General features: G+C 31.1%; 3 protein-coding genes and 1 non-coding gene across 10 annotated transcripts; all 4 read left to right on the top strand.

The window, feature by feature from the left end:
- Positions 1 to 442: 442 nt before the first annotated feature.
- MTPB1 (metal tolerance protein B1) lies at positions 443 to 2573 on the top strand. 3 transcript variants are annotated; one of them, XM_090316071.1, is made up of 2 exons: positions 443 to 562; positions 1220 to 2573. In XM_090316071.1, exon 2 carries the CDS (start codon positions 1251 to 1253, stop codon positions 2415 to 2417), a length of 1167 nt encoding a protein of 388 aa, XP_090172197.1. In that variant the 5' UTR covers positions 443 to 562; positions 1220 to 1250; the 3' UTR covers positions 2418 to 2573. The 3 variants fall into 3 exon arrangements, with proteins under 3 accessions (XP_090172197.1, XP_038893887.1, XP_038893888.1); XM_039037959.2 differs by lacking the exon at positions 443 to 562 and adding an exon at positions 629 to 829; XM_039037960.2 differs by lacking the exon at positions 443 to 562 and adding an exon at positions 640 to 1139.
- Positions 2574 to 6041: 3468 nt separating this feature from the next.
- On the top strand, positions 6042 to 8746 carry LOC120083869 (BTB/POZ domain-containing protein). 3 transcript variants are annotated; one of them, XM_039039772.2, is made up of 4 exons: positions 6042 to 6436; positions 6619 to 6724; positions 8116 to 8199; positions 8320 to 8746. In XM_039039772.2, the coding sequence occupies exons 1-3, from the start codon at positions 6325 to 6327 to the stop codon at positions 8192 to 8194; spliced, it is 297 nt and encodes a 98-aa protein (XP_038895700.1). In that variant the 5' UTR covers positions 6042 to 6324; the 3' UTR covers positions 8195 to 8199; positions 8320 to 8746. The 3 variants fall into 3 exon arrangements, with proteins under 3 accessions (XP_038895700.1, XP_038895699.1, XP_090172276.1); XM_039039771.2 differs by having other exon boundaries at positions 8116 to 8232; XM_090316150.1 differs by having other exon boundaries at positions 6134 to 6436; positions 6606 to 6724; positions 8116 to 8232.
- Positions 8747 to 11206: 2460 nt separating this feature from the next.
- On the top strand, positions 11207 to 14455 carry LOC120083792 (Pentatricopeptide repeat (PPR) superfamily protein). 3 transcript variants are annotated; one of them, XM_039039665.2, is made up of 3 exons: positions 11207 to 11906; positions 12639 to 13029; positions 14123 to 14455. In XM_039039665.2, the coding sequence occupies exons 1-2, from the start codon at positions 11529 to 11531 to the stop codon at positions 13026 to 13028; spliced, it is 768 nt and encodes a 255-aa protein (XP_038895593.1). In that variant the 5' UTR covers positions 11207 to 11528; the 3' UTR covers position 13029; positions 14123 to 14455. The 3 variants fall into 3 exon arrangements, with proteins under 3 accessions (XP_038895593.1, XP_038895594.1, XP_038895595.1); XM_039039666.2 differs by having other exon boundaries at positions 11246 to 11906; positions 14188 to 14455; XM_039039667.2 differs by lacking the exon at positions 14123 to 14455 and adding an exon at positions 13660 to 13982 and having other exon boundaries at positions 11269 to 11906.
- A 4185-nt stretch (positions 14456 to 18640) lies between these two features.
- Positions 18641 to 18722, top strand: TRNAS-AGA (transfer RNA serine (anticodon AGA)). The gene has a single exon. It is a non-coding gene; the product is annotated as a tRNA-Ser (tRNA).
- The last annotated feature ends 664 nt before the right edge of the window (positions 18723 to 19386 follow it).

Genomic DNA, 19386 nt, shown 5'->3' with positions numbered 1-19386 from the left:
ATTTGGTCCAAAATCACCTGTAATACTATATTCAATAATTTAGTTAAATTTGGAAGTATGCTTACAATGTGTTTGAAATTACTTATAGAAGGATTAAAATATAATATTCTAAAACTTACTTACCAAACGAAAATCAAATTTAAGATTCAGGTAATAAAAGTGTAATATTTTAAAACCTAAAGACTATATAGAATATTATAATCTAAAGTGTAAAATTTAGTTAACTTTTTAAAATTGACCTATTTCACTCAATTTTAAAAGTTTAAAGATTAAACTTGTAATTTATCGTGTATCTTTACTAATATCATTTTCAATGAAACTCATTCCACTAACCGCACCATGGCATTAAAATTATTCTTATTCTTTATAGATCCAAAACGACGTGCGTTTGTGGTCGTCAACTCCTAATATTTTTTGTCGTTTTGGCGTTGACGAAATTTGAACGATATGTCGTTTTCATAACCAATATATATGAAAAGGGAGAATAAAAAAACTAAATGACAGGTCGTCACAGTCACGCACCAATAATTCGAGCGAAGGATTCACAATCGCTTGAAGGCGGGTGAGAAACGATTTTCTTTTTCAGTAGTTGGGCGGCAACCAAACGCAACGATCAAAACGATTCAATTTTTTTCTTATTATTATAAATTCTTCTTTTTTTCCTATTCAAATCAACGACGAATCGTTCAGGGCAACAAAAAGTTGCCCTTTCTTACCAAATCTGTAAATCCTTTGAGATTTTATACCTTTTGGATCAAACCCAGAATTTTTTTTCCCATTTCGATCGCATTAAAACCCTAGATTTCTTCCTAGGAATTTGATTCGTTAGGTAATGAATTATTTTAGCTGTATTGTTCTGTAACTTTACTTTTATGAATTCATCTGTTTCGTTTTTGAAATGGGGCTGCGGGTATTCTTTAGAAATTGATCTCCTGGATCTCTTTTTTATTGTAGATTATACGATTAAATTGTGTATTGTATCGATTCCTTGTTCATTTTGGGGATGACCGACCCAGAATAGCGATTGTTGCATATTTTTTTGAGGGGGTTTTGTTTTTGAATCTTTGAAAATTTTTGGATGGTGAAGAAGAGGAGAAATTGTAACCAAAGAAAGGGGGAAGAGGAATTATACACGAATTGTTAGTTCATGTTTACTTTTCCTTCTTGAGATATTCTTATGTTGGTTAATGAATCTTATTTCTGATTCATCTTTTTGCAGGTTTTCTATATATATTAGATAGATTGAGGAAATGGGGGAGGAGGAAGTGCTTATTTTGAAAACAGAAAATTGGGATGAAGTTATGATGCCAATAGTTCCTAAGAAGAGGAATGTTTCTATTCCCATTATTCCCAATTCCCCAGAAGTAAAATGTTGCAGTTCTGGTTGTGCTTTTTCCAGATTGGAACATTGTAATTTGGAGTCATTAAAACGTTCTAAATCAGCTATGAAGCTTGGTGGTTTGATATTGTTTTATACCATAGCTATAGTAGTAGAGATTATTGGTGGTTTGAGAGCTAATAGTCTTGCTGTAATGACCGATGCAGTTCACTTGCTCAGTGATGTTGCTGGTTTCGCTGCTTCCCTCTTTGCAGTTTGGGTTTCGGGTTGGGAGGCAACACCGCAACACTCGTTCGGGTATAACCGTCTTGAAGTTTTAGGTGCCCTTGTGTCTGTACAGCTTATATGGCTGATTTCGGGGGTCTTAATCTACCAGGCAATCAACCGGATTCTTGGCCAAAAGACCAAGGTGGATGGTTTTCTCATGTTTGCCATTGCAGCTTTTGGATTCATTCTTAACTTGTTTATGGTTATATGGCTTGGCCATAGCCACGACTCTCATTCATCTCATTGTTGTCATCATGATCATCATTCTCACTCTCATCAACATCACTTGGATCATGAATCTGATCATGAGAATGAGGAGATTTACACATTAACCAAACAAGAAGGTGGTTCTTTGGCTTCACAGGGCAATAGTTCAACCTTGGACATAAATATCCAAGGTGCTTATCTTCATGTCATTACTGATATGATTCAATCTATCGGTGTGATGATTGCTGGAGTTATTCTATGGTTTAAACCCGACTGGATCGTTGTTGATTTAATCTGCACTCTTGTATTTTCTGTTCTTTCTTTAGCTACTACTTTCTCTATGCTTAGACATACAGCTGGTATATTGATGGAAGGAACACCTAAGGAGGTCAATATTGAGATCCTAGAAAATGACCTCAAGAACATAAAAGGGGTCCATGATTTGCATGACTTACACATTTGGTCCATAACGGTCGGAAAAGTCGTTTTGTCGTGCCATGTTGTTGCCGAACCCGGAGTTTGTACTAGGGAGCTAATTTTGAAGATTAGAAACCTTTGCGAAAAGAGATACAATATAGTTCATACCACCATACAAGTTGAGTAGGAGAATGGGGAAGTGAAAGCAATGGAAAGGGAATGTGATAAATTGTACTTGTTGCCTTCAGTTAGTATTATTGAATTATCATTCACATGGCATACATCTACTCTTCTTTGAGTTCAACAATATATGAGATGGAAAACTCGAATCTTTGATCTTTTAGACGAGAGTACATTTTTTTTTTAATATTGGTTAAGCTATGTTCATGTTAACAACATCTACTTTCTCTATCATTTTCTTAAAATATTAGAAAATTTAACAAGTTCTTAGGTTTGTAACAAGACTTTTATCCACAATGTACATTCATTTATTTGTTATTTGTTCTTGAATCTCTGAACACCAGTAATTGTTCTATGAATGAACTCTCTGATCTCACATTCCCACAATTTTATGAAGGTAGATAGAATTTCGCTATTGGGTTATAAATGTGTGTCGAAGTCTTAGTTTGAAACCAATGGCTAATAGATTAAAAAGAGTAAAATACATTTTTTTGGGTTTAGACTTAGTTTCGAGTTTTGAAAAACTAACACTTTTGGTCATTGGAATTTTAATTTAAGTTCTATTTGATTTTAGTTTTGAAAGTTACATATTGGGTCTCCGATTTGTATTTAGTTTCTAACTAGACCTTAAAGTTTAAAATTGATTTTGAAATGATCTCTAGTAGAGTTGACGTTAGTCAACTTAACCGAATGTTGGCGTAGGCTTAAAGTTTGAAATTGATTTTGAAATGGTCTCTAGTAGAGTTGACGTCGGTAGACTTAACGGAATGTTGACGTAGGCTTAAAGTTTGTAATTGTCTTTGAAGTGGTCTCTAATAGGGTTGACATAAGTCAACTTAATGGAATGTTGACTTAAGCTTAAAATTGATTTTGAAATGGTCTCTAGTAGAGCTGACCTCAGTTGAGTTAGCAGAATGATGATATGGTAACATGTTTTTTAAACTGTGATCACATATAATTTTTAATGAGTTAGGAATTGTTTTTTATATTTTTTATACTCTAAAACCGATTAGAAACTAATTGCAAACTTTAGAGACCAACTAGAAATGAAATTTAAATTTTGAGAATCAAAACACATGACTTGTGTATCAATTTGAAACTATAGTCTACAAAATTGGAGTGAAAAGAGAGGAGAAAAGCAACATAAATTATGTTGAATGGACCATTTTCAAATCAATATTTTACAAATGTCCATCCATTGTGAGATTTTTTTTGTGGAATTTTTAAGCTATTTTTTTCTTACTAATTTACCCTCCTATCAAACTACTCACTATTCATTGATAATATTATTTTAATTTATTTGTTTCCCAATAGACATGAACCATTTAAGGTAATTAATTGTTTAACTAATTATATACCACTACTATATAGTTATTACTAATCTATTATTTTCCAATCTTACTCAAATGTTACATTCCAATAGATTTTCAAATTGTACAAATATTTTATGGTCACAAAAAAAACTTATACATGGATGTCAATTTTATTTCATTATCTCTGTTATTTTATATTTTCTTTTTAATCAATTATATGCTGATAAAATAGACGCTTAAAAAAAATAATATCGATATAACTGGAATTTCTTATAGTGATCATCACTAAATTATGTTCGCGCACATAACTTTTAGATTTTAAATTTTGGTATTTAGTAATAAGGACTTCTATGATTTAAGGCTGGATTGTGCTATGTTAAAAAAATTATTTTTATTATATTTTTCAAGTTGTAATGTAGTTGTCTAAGTAGATAAGTCAATAATTACTATTGTGATTAATGAAGGTATAAGAAATTGAAATATCAAATTGTAATTTTTTTGGTCTCGTTTGATAATTATTGTTTAAAATTGTGTTTATTTTTTCTCAATTTCTTACGATTGTTTTCATTTTGCCTAAGTAAAATAGTTGTTTTTTTTTTTTTTTTTTTTTTTTTTGCTAAATTTTAAAAAGAAAAATAGTTTTTTAAGAACTAATTTTCTTTAGATTTAAAACCTGACTTGGTTTTTTAAAACACGAATAGAAAATAGATAGCAAAACAACGAAACCAATAGATGGGTGTTTATATACTTAATTTTCAAACACAAAAATACAAAAAACGAAATAGTTAACAAACGAGATTTTGTCACACCAAAAAATGTGCCCCGTTTGGTATCTATTTCGTTTTTTATTTTTGGTTTTTGAAAATTAAGTATATTTCCTCATAATTTATTATAATGATATGCAATCTTTCTCAAGTACAAAATTTGAATTCTTAATCAAAATCCAAAAAGAAATAATAATTATTTTTTAGAAAAACTTTTTTTTTTTTAATTTGACTTGATTATTTAAAACACGGGTAAAAAATAGATAACAAAACAAAAAATTTAGAGATGAAGTGAAAAAAAATAAAAGAACCAAATAGTTATCAATCAGGATTAATCCGATGGATTTTTTTTTTTCTTTTTTCACACACGAGGAAGAATATTTTGCTTTTGATATTTCGTTTACTACTATCGTTTAGGAACAAAAAATGGAATAAAATCTATAGGTGCTGATATTATTTACTTTTATGCATGGCAAAAGTGTAGAAGAAAAGACGTAAAAGAATAAAAATTATATGAAAAAAATAAGAAAAAAGGAATATAGAACCAAAAAGAAAATGTGTGATACTCTTTGCCCTTTCAATACAAATCTCATTCCCTTCCATATAAAAATTCGTTCTAGATTTTTATGAGACAAAGATACTAAAAATCTTAAATTATGTTAAAATATCATTTTCTATTTTAGTCGATGTAATTTCAATAAATTTTAAATAAAATTTTTAAAGTTAATTTTTATCAAAATTGGTTAATGATAGTAATAATTTTTATATAACTAATGGTACCATGTGAATATATTTTCACAATTTATAAATGAAATGTTAATAGGGATAATTTTTTTAAAAAAATAACACGAGAACAAAACTAACTCTAGGGATTAATTTTATTATTTATGAAAAGTACATAAATTAAAATTAGTCATTTAAAAATATATAGGTCAAAATGTAAAAAAACCTAAAATACATGAACAAAATGGTATTTTAACTAATAGATTATATTCATATTTGTAATCTACTTTACGTCTAGAATCTACTTTATTTCTTGAGTCTTGTAGCACTATCACTATGAACGTGAGAGAATTTAATGTCACTTTGTTGTTCTCTAAGTCTAAGTTTTATTAAATTCTTACATATAATATTTATTTTAAGAAAAACGTTATAAAACAATGATAATCTGAAAAGTAGACTTCATTTGATTAGATTTGATGTTGTGTACTTGTATTTTAAATTTGTACTAACATTTGGGCCCACTTCCAACTCTATAATAAAAAAGCATAAACTGATTAACAAGTGGAGGAGACACAATCCAATTGTGTTTGGAAATTACACTAATATCATTACTATTAGTGTTATTGTTATTGTAATTTACAATACGAGAATTATGAATTTGTCACATTTACTGTTGTCATTACTGTTTGTCCCTAAACTATAACGGTAACGATGAATGTGATAGATTTATCATTGTAAATAAATATGATAAAAAACAATCTATTTACGTTTACGATTGATTTGTCAATAGAAATTCATTATAATTAGACCAATATTCATTATAGATTGATCAATGTGATCTCTGGTTTCGGAAAAGAGTGAATTTTAAAGAATTCAAGAACTTAAAAAGGACTAAGTTTGTGATTATTGAAGTTGTTTTAAGTGCCAAATAAACGCGAACTTGAAAATTGAGGGACGAAAGAGGTAATTTGGCCTTTTTGATAACTTAGACTATAATTTAGCCAAAAGTTTGTTGTGAATGTGATGTCAAAAGGAAGACCAAAACGAAGAAGAATCGAAAGCTTTTTTTCTTCAGAGGGAGAGAGAACAAGAATCTCTCTCAAGTTCGAGCGAAATGAAGAAGGAAGAGACTGTAAAATTGATCAGCGCCGAGGGTTTTGAGTTCGTGATTCACAAGGATGCTGCCATGGTTTCTCAGACGATTCGAAATATGCTTACTTCCCCAGGTCTCCTTCTTTCATTCTCAATCTTTCTTCATTAATCCACTTTCTGAGGCTTATGATCTCATTTTTATTTCTTGCTTATGTATTGAGAAGGATGTATTAGGTGAAATCTTGGAATGGTTGTTTTATTTTGAGAATTTTCATATTTAGGGCTTTGTTTTACTTTTTTTAGTTTTCATGGATAGGCAATTTTGCTGAATCGCAGCACAGAGAAGTGACTTTTCCTGAGATTAGCACCACCATTCTCGAGAAGATTTGCCAATATTTTTACTGGAATCTTCAATTCGCCAGGTTTTCATTTCTTCTTTTTGATGTCAACTTTTCTCTAATTCTGATTAATCTGAGATGAATTGCCTGACTTTCTGGTAATTTTGCTTGAACTGGTTCTGTACTGATGGTTACTATTTGAAATGGGTATTGTTTTCTCTGAATCACGTGGGGATGGATCTTTTGATGCTTAGAGCCTGTTTGGATTTACTTTCTTAGTGCGGAAAAAAGTGTTTTTGAGTACTAAAATAATGTTTTAAGCACTTAGAAAGTCAATTCAATTCAAACAAGTGTTTAGTTTCTCAACCCCAGTCAGTACTACCTTACAAATTAGTGTTTGAAAAAGATATGAGTTATGGATGTTATTGTAGTTCTTGTTACCATTCTTGTCCATGATCTTGTTCTTCTTAATTTATTTTTGAAATGCCTTGTTAATGTAGGATTGCGTCCACTTCAATTTATTGAAAATAGAAAATTTGAGTGCAGGGCATCTAATTCTGCCATTTTGACTGTGCAGATTGATCTTCTTAGTCTGAAATTTTAGGTTTGTTTAGTGAAAAAAGAAGAGAATCTTCTGAGAAACAAAATAAAACGGATAGAAAATTTCAGCGATGTTTGATCCTGATTAACTTGTCCTATCACCATCCATGTTTCTATAGATGTATACTTTTTGTTGTTTTTGTGTAAGAGAGGTGTTGTAAGCATACTTGTAACTTAGAACTGCCTATAGAGTTCTTACAATTGGATTTAGGAGTCAAATGTTTTGCTCCACAATATGACATTACATGAGTGTAATGAAGTAAGGCTAGACAGCTGATAATGACAAGCCTCCTATACTACATCTCACACCCATTTGAAACATTATTCATAAACATGTGAACAGAATTGAGAGAGTATGCTCTTCTCAGTATTGCAACTTGTTACTTGCTAAAGTGATTTTTGTTGCATGTGGGAGAGTGCATGCTTATGAATTTAGATAAATTTGTACAAAGTTTTGAATGACAAGCCTCCTAGATTGGGTCTCACGCCTATTTAAAACATTATTCATAAATATTTTAGCAGAATTGGGCTAGAATAAGCCCTTCTCATAAATGCAACTTGCCAGAGTGTTTCAATGGCATGTGGGAGAGTGCATGCTTATGGATTTAGGTAAATTTTGTACAAAGGTTTGGATAGACGAGTGTGTAAATGTTTTGGTCATTTGCTCATTGGTGGACAACAGATGAAATTACACTTCCCATATAAACATATGTAGTTATGTAGTTCTCATTTTCTGGCAAACTTATGGGGGAATCAACTGATTAAAGACTATGTTGTTAATACTCATGTCATGTGTGCACCTCTGCATTCTCTTTGGTTCTTGTTTCATTCTTTAACTCTGTTGTCACGGACATTGATTTCTTTCTTTTTGTCAGTGGGAAAGAGACCGAGTTCCCTATTGAACCAGAATTGACTCTTGAGTTGATGATGGCTGCCAACTATCTCCATACATGAAATATGTAACCTCTCTGCATTCTTCCACCCGTAATCAGGTGGCAATTTTATGTGATAGAAATAGATATCCTTGACTAATAGATTGTCAGTAAAGTTCACTATAATACTTCCCTTGTTTTTTTTAGGAATACATACTTGTGGATGATATTGTTGTTTCATTTCACTCATTGGAACTCCATGTCAACTACTGAGCACTGGATGATCATTTAAAGCTGTGGATTAAAGAATCTGGATGTTGAGTACTTACCTAGCCTCACTCAGATGAGAAATAGTATTACACCTAAGCCATCTTTGTTTCCATAATCTTTTGTTTTAAGGAGATATTGGTTGATGGATCTTCAGAAATTACATTTTGGTAAAGTCATGTGTTGTTGTAGGACTTTAGATTTTGGCTTAAAGCATTAAATCAACTAATAAACGTTCGAGTCGAAGAATCACTCTTGGGTCCATTTTGATAGATTCTACTTGATTGATTACCTAGAATGAGTTAGAATCTCCAATTTCATCCATTGTACTATTTTATCATCTTGGAAGCTCCATTATATTTCAAAATTAGAACTACTTTTCTCTTCCCCTCTTCATGGCAAATGTAAACTAATATCTACATTCCCAAGGACATTGGCCATTGAACATTTTTTGTTTTTTTTAGTACAATTGAAAACATTCTTGTTTGTACTTTTTGTCTTTTGGGAATGCCTTCTTCATCTTCTCTGTGCCAAGGGAGTATGTTCTTCCTTTAACAAGTGAGTACTACACTCAAATGTATGAGTAATTTTTTTTTTTATTAAAAAAAAAGAGTAAATAGATGAGAGTCAATCAGTCAAATTTTGTTTCTTGGGTGACTTTTATTGTAGTGTTTGAGGTTCTCTTTATGCAGTGTCTTGGTTCATATAAGAAGAATAATGGTTTATAGAAAGGTACTTGAACTGGTGTTTTTTAAATTTAAAAAAATTAAAAAATAATGATAGTAGGAAAGAGAGTATTCATTTGAAGAGGAGATCCCAATTTTAGATGTTGGTGGAAATATGGATTTTTTTTTTCAAAGGTATTGTAATTAATAAGAATTGTATATATATATATAAAGAAAATGAAAGACCTCCCTCCTTCACAAACATGTTTTCTTTTTGAGAAATTTGTTCAAACTAACCCCAAAAAAAACTTTTATGTAATTGACGTTTTTTTGAAAACTCGTTTTTTTTTCTTTTTAACTTTTTACATATGAAATACCAAGATTACCCTCACTTTTAAAATGCTTCACTTCTCTGTATTTCCTCAGTCTATTTTGTTGTTCTTGTTCAATAACTACAATACTTCCTTCAATGCAACACCAATATTCCATTCTAATTCTCTAATATTCCATTCTAATTCTCTGCTAACATTTATTCTCCACTAACCTTCTCCATCAACATTCAATATTATTGATATCAAGCATGGAGACAAGTAATGAATGATTACTATCAGTTTCTTTACAATAACTTTCATTGTCTGTGTATTCCACTCTCACTTTTAGATTCTTTACAACAGCTTGATCGATCGCTTTCAGCTTTTTGCACTTTCGTAGGTTTAGAACAAACAAAATATGTATATTCGAAGAAGACGATCATTCATTTTACACAAGGATGATCAGAATGGTAAGTTTACTATAACTCAAAATCAACAATATTTGTCATATATCATAATGATTGTTTACCACTGGTTAAAGATCAATGACGCTACTTTGCATATTTGTGTTTTATGGTGGGGAATGGACTAGATCAATCGAAATCTATTCCAAGCGATCATAAACAAAATATACACAAATACAAAATACTAGAGAAAGCTAAATCATGAACATATTCTTTAAAAAAACAACGAAAATCAAATCATAACGTCGTATAAAAATAATTTTCCTGCTTGAAGAGGAAATTGAAATCACTACCATGTATAATGCTTAGAGAAACGATAAACATACCTTTTAGAGAAATGAACAAGGGTGGAAATGATCGGAGGAACGGTCAAAATGCTTAGATGAACAATGGAAACTATCAGATAAACGTTTAAGAAGATTGCAAATTGTCAGAAAAATTAAGAGAAAACGTGAAACGGACAGATGAACGAATGTAAGTGAATGCGCTACGAAAAATCTTCTTACAAAAGAGAAAAGGTAAACATTTGAAAAGAGAAAAGGTAAACATTTGAAAAGTGAAGGTAAACCAGTATTTCACATTTAAATGAGCAAAACAAAAACATGTTCTTAAAAAGGGATAGATACAAGTTATTTTATTTTGGGTTAGGCAATTTTCAGCCTTTTCTGCTATGTTTGGCACATGAATTTGGATAGAATAAATTTCAAGTCCTCGAATTTTAAAACATAAAAATGATTTCAAATTCATATTTGCGTTTGGAATCAATGTGATTTGAAATCATCATGTCAAGTAAATCATTTTACTAGTATGCCCTTATGGATCTTGCAGGTGATTATTTGAATTATTAAAAAAAAATTGAAATCAAATAATATTGCGAAACATAAATAATAATAATCAATATATATATATGTTTTACAATCACATTCCTTATCCATCTTTTTTGTGTATGTTTTCCTTTAAATCTGGATGAAATATAAATAAATACTTCACCACCCTTTAACCCTTTATAATTATGGTATATATATATATTTTATAGCTTACAAAATACCTTTGATCCTGAACTTTCAAAGAAGTAAAATTTAGTCCTTAAACATTAATTTGTAATAATTTAGTTTATGTGCTTTCAATTTGATAATAATTTAGTCTTGAATTTTATTACGTAATAGTTTAGTTTTTATACTTTGAAAATTATAAAAATTTAGTCTCTAACGTGGAAAAAAAAAATCAAAATTAGATGTGAACTTTTAATATTTTATCATGTAAATATTGTATTGGGTAATATTATTGAGTATTATTTGCTTAACAGTTTATTATGTATAAAATGTCATTAAACTTTACCATTAATTTCTATCCATCGTTACAAATTAAGGTTGATTAAATTGTTACTGTAAGAAATATGAAAGTTGAGAAACTAAAATCTGTTTTTAACCTAAGACATATACTTTCTGTTTCTGAACTCTTCTCCACCGCCGCACCTATGGGTTTTCTTTCTCTAAATTCTGGCTTGCATCCTTTTCTCTTTCCTTTGTTCAGTTTCTTTCTTCAATTTCAACCAATTCGTAATTAGGGGTAGCTTTAGAACGAGATCAAATTTATTCTCCCTATGTTCTGGTTCTGATGCCTCTCATAAATGACAAAACCCACAGTGCTCCACTCCTGTTCGTGAAGATTCTTCTCATTCCACTGTGAACTTGAGCGGTAATAATCCGATGGCAATTCGGTGGTTTTCCAGGTCGAAATTGCCCATTTTTGCTTCGGTATTTCTACGAGGTCTGACAAGGAGACCAATTAGAGATAGCTCATTACCAGTTAAATCGACGATTACTGGATTTCAGCCGGATTCGAGCCGACCCTTATGGGGATTCCGGCTATATCACGATGGGAGGCCACGGGGACCCCTTTGGAGAAGCCGGAAAGCAATTGGGAAAGAAGCGCTTTTTGTTATTCAGGGATTAAAGAGATTCAAGGAAGATGAAGAGAAACTCGAGAAGTTCATGAAGAGTCATGTTTTGAGGCTCTTGAAATTGGATATGATTTCTGTGCTTGGTGAACTTGAGCGGCAGGAAGAGGTTGCTTTAGCTGTCAAGGTTACTTCCCTCTTCCTTTTCTTCAGTATGTTCCGTGTCCTTTTTGTAGCTCTTTCTGGATCTTCACATTGATTTTAGGTTTTACTTCATGGGTCGTTTCAGAAATTGATAATGGGCTTCTGTAATCTTGCTCTTGTTTGTTGTCACTGCAACGTCTTTCTTTATCTTGTTAGTTGATACTGTGAGTTTTTACTTTAGGTGAATAACTTTGCTGATGCTGCATTCAAGCTTTTATTCTGCTCTTGGATTTCAAAGATTTTGTTTCTCAGCTTCTAGGTTTCTTAGTATGAATATGACGTTCTTTGACTGTTGCGCTGCCTCCTTTCATGGAGCTATTGTGCAGTTTTTTCAAGTTGCAACTCTTCCCTTCTTTTTGCATTGCAGTGGTTGAAGCATGCTTAAGGAAGTTCATAGAGGAAGTAAATTCATGTATTGGTGTTCCTTTTGAACTTTTAGCTTGATTTATGTCAATATTGCTCGTGTGTTCAAAATATTTTCTTCCTTGTGAATACTGCCATGTTGCTCTCTTGTTCGACTGTGTTCTGCCCCTTTAAGTGCTTATCAGATCTACATCAAACGTTTTGTATGAATTAAGTTCTCAAATGCGAAACCTAGTTCATTTTAGTTGCGTGTGGAAACATTTTCTTCTACATTCTTTTATCTTCAACTCGAGATTAAATTGCTTTTACTTCATTGTTTCTGGGTCCCCTACATGCTTGTTGGAATTTCCAGATATTTAGGTTGATTCAAAAGCAAGACTGGTACAAGCCTGATGTTTTTATATATAAAGACTTGATTATTGCATTAGCTAGAAGTAAAAAGATGGATGATGCAATGAAGTTATGGGAGAGCATGAGAGAGGAGAATTTATTCCCTGACTCTCAAACGTATACCGAAGTCATCAGAGGTTTCTTGAGATATGGATCTCCTTCTGATGCAATGAACATATATGAGGATATGAAGAAGTCTCCAGATCCACCAGATGAGTTGCCATTTAGAATTTTGTTGAAAGGCCTTTTGCCACACCCCCTTTTGAGAAACAGAGTAAAGCAAGATTTTGAGGAGCTCTTTCCTGACCAGCATGTGTATGATCCACCAGAAGAGATATTCGGCCTACGTTGAGGTATGTTTTATGCAACCCTTTCTTCCTCTTTAAATATTTCTTCTCAATTAAAGTTGATTTTTTTTGCTTGTATTCTGAAGGTTGGTAGCAGTTTGTAGGTAGTCATAGTAGGTCATTCGCCATTGTAGGTTATAAATTCAAAATCCTTAAGTTACTTGTGACATTTAATATCCTACAAGTTTTTAAAGACCAAATATTTCTCACTTTTTCGAAGTAATGGGAAAACGATCAAAACGTTCCTGTGAAAGACCGTAAAATTCATGTGAAGAACACAAAGAAGGCAGGATAAAGAGTTGGTCAGATATAGAACTAAATGTGGATAGTAGTTGAGTTGAAGCCGAGAACTCTCTTAGTCTTAGGGTTCTCTTGTCTTGGATCCTTTGGGAAGAGGATCAAGTGAGTCGTGTTGTCCTTGTAAACAACTTGATGTACTGCTATCTTCTCTCGGCCCTTTAAATGAAATGCACCAAAACTCGTCATCTCTGCTCTGTTGAAACTATAAACAACGAGATCACCCCTTGGATGTCTTCAATATTTAGGGGTTACGAACCAACCATAGTGTCCTATTCGATAGGTGAAGAGCTTATTCTCCATCCTCCCTTTCGTGATAAAAGGTGTTTTTTCTGGCAGATTGGGGTGTGCGTTACTTTGTGGTGGCTTTGGGGAGAGAGATGATAGAATCTTCAGAAGGCACAATAGTTCTACGGATGATGTTTGGTCCCTCATTAGATTTTCAGTTTTTAGGCTATTTTGTAACTATTTGCTTAATCTGATTTCTCTGAATTGGAGCCCTTTCTTGTAGTTTGGTGTGTTTGTCCATTTATTCTCAATGAAAAGTGGAATGCATTGGTTGTCCACACTTTTGCTGGGTTAGTAGATTCATTGGAAGAGTACACCATTGTAGAATATTCTTGAATGTTGAAAGTGTTTAAAAGCACACTGTTATTAGAAAACCTTTGAAACCACTTTCTCCTTTCTATCAACCTCATCAGGGTCAGGTGCCTGTTCTTGTTTCATTGACCCTGAGTTCATCCTAATATATACACATCTGATCTTTCCCTTTTTAATTATGTCGTATTACGCATCATTTCAGCGAATCAACACGACGGTTTGTCAATGAACATTACTCTGATTTCCTTATACTTCTCCCTGCTCAAGCTGAAAGCAAAACAAGTGTGCGAAGCGTGATGATATGAATCTGCAAGGGGATGGAGTCTATATTAATGGCATTTCTCCGGATCAGTGACTTGGGATTCAAAGGAGAAGGGAAGAAGATGGTGAAATACCAAAGCTTGAATCAAATGTAGGTGTTTGTTTCTTTTTAAGAGAGTGCAGTTTGTTGAGGGATCATTGTCCAAAAAAATTCTATTTACTGAGGAATGTGAATGCCACAGAGAAATACAAATGTGTAACTTGTCCTTCAAAATTTTAAAATCTTAATTAGTCTTTTTAAGGGTTATTAATTTAACACATATTATTAAAGTAAGCTAGAAAGTTTGAAGGAATTAATTTGATTTTAATTCAATTGGTTTAGGTATATATCATCGATGAAAAAAGGGACAATCAAAATCAGATTTGAACCTTTTTATCCTCAATCATCAGAGAATTTCTCTCTTTAAAATGGATGTATTTTGAATGGCATACACACTTTATGTGTAGAATTGAAGAATTGAATCTTTGACCTTATATCAATAATACAAGTTTCATGTTTGTTGAAAAAGGTACATTTTGTTAATTCATGGATCATATAAATTCATCAAAACATTATTTTAGTAATATTTTGACCAATTGAGTTATCACTTTCCTTCTTAACATTGAAACACAATTGGTGGGGATGAGATTGTGGGAAGATGCTCTGTTCCCCCACATGATAAATATCTCATATATATATATTCTCATTCTTCTTTATCCTCACTTAAAATTAAAATATAAAATCAATTATATCTTCCCTCTCTTCATGAATAGTATGTTTCATCACAATAAATATTAGCTTAACCTATAAAAAAATACTTGAATTTTATCATTTGTTTAAAAAATATTTCGATATTTTCAAAGAATAAAAATTATTCAATTTTTATACACGTTTTAAAGATACCAGACAAATGGTGTGACAATGACCTATAATGAAAATTTGGATCGCCATAATGTTTTAAGTCCACACAATTCTAACTTCTAATTTCTATTTGATATTCTAAAGGAATTCTACTCCAAAAATAACTTTGAAATGTTTATGAAATTTGAGGGATAATTTTGCAATTTTTAAAACTATGAGCATATTTTTTAAACAATTGACGGTTTCTATAATTTAGCCTAAATTTCCTTAGATTTTATTTACCTTTATTTTTTAATTTTGGTTAGAACTCAATAATTGCATGGTGAAAAATTGAATTGTTGACTTTATAAAATGTTGTAATTGACAGTTTTTAATTCTCTCAAAAAGATTTCTTAACATGTCAAACAAATCTCTTAACATTTTGCTTTCAAACAAACTTTACTTAAAAAGAAGAAAAAAAATCCTTGAACTCTTCAAAAATAGAATAGAAAATAAAGAAAATAATATAGGTAGGAAGAAAGTGTGATATGAGAGTTTTTTTCCCCTAAAGTAGTGTTAGATATATATTTAATAGGGACGAGATGTTCGAGTTATAGATTTCTTGATCGTTAACACATGCTGTATATCAGTAGAATTATATTCATTTTGACATCTTAGGTATATATTAGTCAACTTAGAGAATTAGAAGAAAAAATGAGACCTATTTATTAAAAGTTAAATTAGAGGAATTAGAAACTATCTGTCAATTCATTAATTATTATGTTAGGTATGTGTTTCATTAGATAATTTTAACCTTCACCAACGTTGATGACAAGATTGAAAATTAAGGATTAAAATACTCACCAATAATCAAATATAACTTTGGTAATCTTTTATATATATATATAGGTTAAAATATAATATTTCCTATATTTTAAGGTCCGTTCAATTTTAGTTCCTATATTTTCAATTTTCTAATTCTAGTTCTCGTAGTTTTAATAAATTTTAAATTTAGTTCCTCAATTTTTTTTTATCGAAATTGATTAATTAATAATAATTTTCATGTAAGAAAATAAAATATATGAATTGTTTTCAAAATTTATAGTAAAGATGCTATAGATAACAATTTTTTTTTTTAAAAGAAATCAACAGTAAATTAATACTGTAGATTAAATTTAAGATTTATTAAAAGTACATATATTACAAATGGACAATTAAAATCATAAAAACTAAGATTTTAACCTATATATAGAACCCAATATGAAAATGTAATACTAATAACAAGGTTTATAGCTTAGTTTGAAAGTACATATATATATATATATATATATATAAGTTGATATCAATATTTAATTGAAAAATTTTTATACATAAAAGAATGTCAAACTATTTACAGAAATAATAAAAAAAAAATATTGATAAACTGATAGACTTCTATTAACGTCTATCCGTAATAGAAGCTGATAGAAGTCTAAAATGTTTAATTTTAATAGTTTGTATAAATAATTTTTTTTTTTGAAGGTGTTCATATAACACATGCGGAAGCAATTTTAGGATCAGAGGCACTTAACTACATCAATTTTAGAAAATGAAAGCATGCTGTCCAAATACCGTAAACAGAGAGCAAAATTTGTACCAACCTTTTTGGAGACCGATTCAGCAACTCCCTTTGATTCCCTTGCTCACGAATAGTGTGTGGACCACCTCTAGTGTCTTCCCTACTATTTTTCGGGCCAAGAACGACTTGTGGGAGTCTATAGAGATAGGGAATTGGAAGGGAATACTTGAAGGTTCAAGTTCTAGAGAGATATATGAAGGTAGGTGAGTTTGAGACCAAATTCCAACAGTATAACAGTATGGAAAATGGTTGTCTTCCGCTCTCAATCTAATTCTACCTCTACTTATAGAGTGAATTCATGCATCAAGAAGCCTCAAGATGCAAGACATATGGTGGAGATGCAAGCAATAGTGGATTCTAGGTGTTCATGTAATATTACATGCAAGAGTGCATGGATGAGTTGTTTTTCCACTTTGAATCACCATGCATAAGTGGGATTCCAACAAAATCCACTATCCTTGATCCAAAATCTTATTTTAGCTTGCATTTTAATTTTAATTTCAATTCTAAATTGAAATTAATTTTTGGTAATTGAAACTTTTCCAATTAATTTCATATGATTAATCCAATTAATCATTCTAACCTTGTGCAATCCATTATATATGAATCCTTATTTATGTATATAGTATTTAAAACATTTTTAAATACTTTATCTCTCATTTAATAATTTAATTCATAATTAAATTATTGTGTCAAACACGATTGACGATAATACCCTTTCCCCATTTTGAACGATTCAAAGTTTCCTATCTAATTGTTCTAGGCTTTATTCCGATATGAGCTAGTAGGGGGACCTAATGGACCTATAGATCATGGGCTCCAACGATTCGAGGTTAACCGACTAATCTCATTAACCATGCTAACCAACATTCATTAACTACCGGGACACTCCACTATAGCCCAGTAGCTACACTCCCCTCATTGTAGATATATTTTCGTCCACTTGATATAACCATGTTCAGTAAGTCGATCCTTCACAAGTTGTTCGTAGCTATAGTCGGGTCAAATGTCCGTTTTATCCCTATAGTACTTCTTGTTCCTTAAGTTCCACTAATTCTCTAATGAACAATGGTCCAACCATCAAACCTAAGTCCCTCTCGGGCCAAGGAGAGGGTGGGGCCCCTTGTTCAAGTCCTGGAGTTAGTACTTAAGGGAACAACCTCTCTACTATTCGTGAAATGGGTAGGAGCGAATTCCGTCTTGCAAGACTATGTTCCTAGCTATCTATCTGATCTTATCACCAAAATGGTAGGCTTGTTGGGTCGGTGATGTCTGGCCACTCTCACCCATGTAGATTAAAGGATAATCTCGTATAAACAGGAGTTCATAGTTAGCTCAGGATTAAGATTGAGTTACTTAGGTCATCTTGTGAAATAGTCAGTTTCTTCAGTAAACGGCGTTATAAAGAGAAAGTGACTAATTTCACGGTCTTGTCTTATGCAAACTCATTGCATAGGACGCCTCCACTCATATGTCTCTACACAAACGATTTAGGATCTCATCGTTTGTACTTAATACAAAGTGGGTCGCGTCCATAGTGTCCCTAGGATAAGGTACCCAACCCTATTCTTATACTATAGACAGTTTTGGCTATATACTTGAATTTGATCCTATGATATGTCTCTACATATAGTTCGAGTATTCATGTTATAGCCAATGATCTTAGTTTATTGGATTTAGATTAGATATTCGCAACTTACATATTCAATAACATCTTTTACTGAATAACCTCAACAATGTCTTTATTGGAAATAGAATATATTTAATGATTTACAAACTATGAGTTTATAAGACATTAAACCCAAAATTTTTTTATTTTTGAAAATCTCCAAATTTAATCGGTACCTACCTAAAAGTTAATATTCCTATTTTTTATATAAATTGGAAATCTTTTAATAATTTAAAAAAAAAATACATGAAAACAAATTAAGAAATTATTGTCGCTTTCAAATAACAACAACGTGGGCGTGCCGGAGTGGTTATCGGGCATGACTAGAAATCATGTGGGCTCTGCCCGCGCAGGTTCGAATCCTGCCGCTCACGTTTTCATTTTACATTTTTAGAAATAACATTTTACTCATGGTATTAAATTGATTCGGCCTTACATATTCCCATTTTCATTATTTCATTTAAATAATACTAATAATCTCTTTTCAAAATAATAATAATGATCAAATTCTTAAAAATATATCAGTATAATATCACCAAACTATAGATAATTTTAAGGTTAAAATATTGTTTTATTCTGTTGGTTTAATTTTAGTTCATGTATTTTTAAAATGTTGAATTTTTATACATGTACTTCCAAAGTGAGTTTAATTTAACGATGATTAATATGATTTTATTTTCTAAAAATCAAAAGTTACTTTAAAGGAATCTTAAAATTAGTCGTTAATTTTTGTCGAAATTAGTTAAATAGTGATGATAATTTTTATGCAAAAAAAATACTATAACATTGAATACTTCTCAAAATTTGTAGTGATAATGTCAATAGATATTATTTTTTTTAAAAAGAAAACAACAAACTAACCTTAAAAACTAGAAATTTAAGTTTCATTGAAAGCACCAGAATTAAAATTGAATATTTGAAAGTACATATACCTAAATTGAACAAGTTCTAAAGTACGAAGACCAAAATGACAACCTAAATTTAGTAATAAGAATTTTTAAGTTAAAAAAAAAGGTCTATTCATATGTTGTTGTTGAA

Source organism: Benincasa hispida, chromosome 8, assembly GCF_027475165.1.
Source record: "Benincasa hispida cultivar pf3 chromosome 8, pf3_genome.v1.1, whole genome shotgun sequence".
In the NCBI taxonomy this organism is placed as follows: Eukaryota; Viridiplantae; Streptophyta; class Magnoliopsida; order Cucurbitales; family Cucurbitaceae; genus Benincasa; species Benincasa hispida.
This window is presented reverse-complemented; position numbering and strand designations above follow the sequence as displayed.

Excerpts from the sequence above, each read along its gene's own strand:
- LOC120083792 (XM_039039665.2), top strand. The coding sequence starts at position 11,529 with ATGGCAATTCGGTGGTTTTCCAGGTCGAAATTGCCCATTTTTGCTTCG. Across the intron at positions 11,907-12,638 it reads AGGTTGCTTTAGCTGTCAAG|ATATTTAGGTTGATTCAAAA; the intron begins GTTACTTCCCTC and ends TGGAATTTCCAG.
- MTPB1 (XM_090316071.1), top strand. The coding sequence starts at position 1,251 with ATGGGGGAGGAGGAAGTGCTTATTTTGAAAACAGAAAATTGGGATGAA.
- LOC120083869 (XM_039039772.2), top strand. The coding sequence starts at position 6,325 with ATGAAGAAGGAAGAGACTGTAAAATTGATCAGCGCCGAGGGTTTTGAG. Across the intron at positions 6,437-6,618 it reads AAATATGCTTACTTCCCCAG|GCAATTTTGCTGAATCGCAG; the intron begins GTCTCCTTCTTT and ends TTTCATGGATAG. Across the intron at positions 6,725-8,115 it reads TGGAATCTTCAATTCGCCAG|TGGGAAAGAGACCGAGTTCC; the intron begins GTTTTCATTTCT and ends TCTTTTTGTCAG.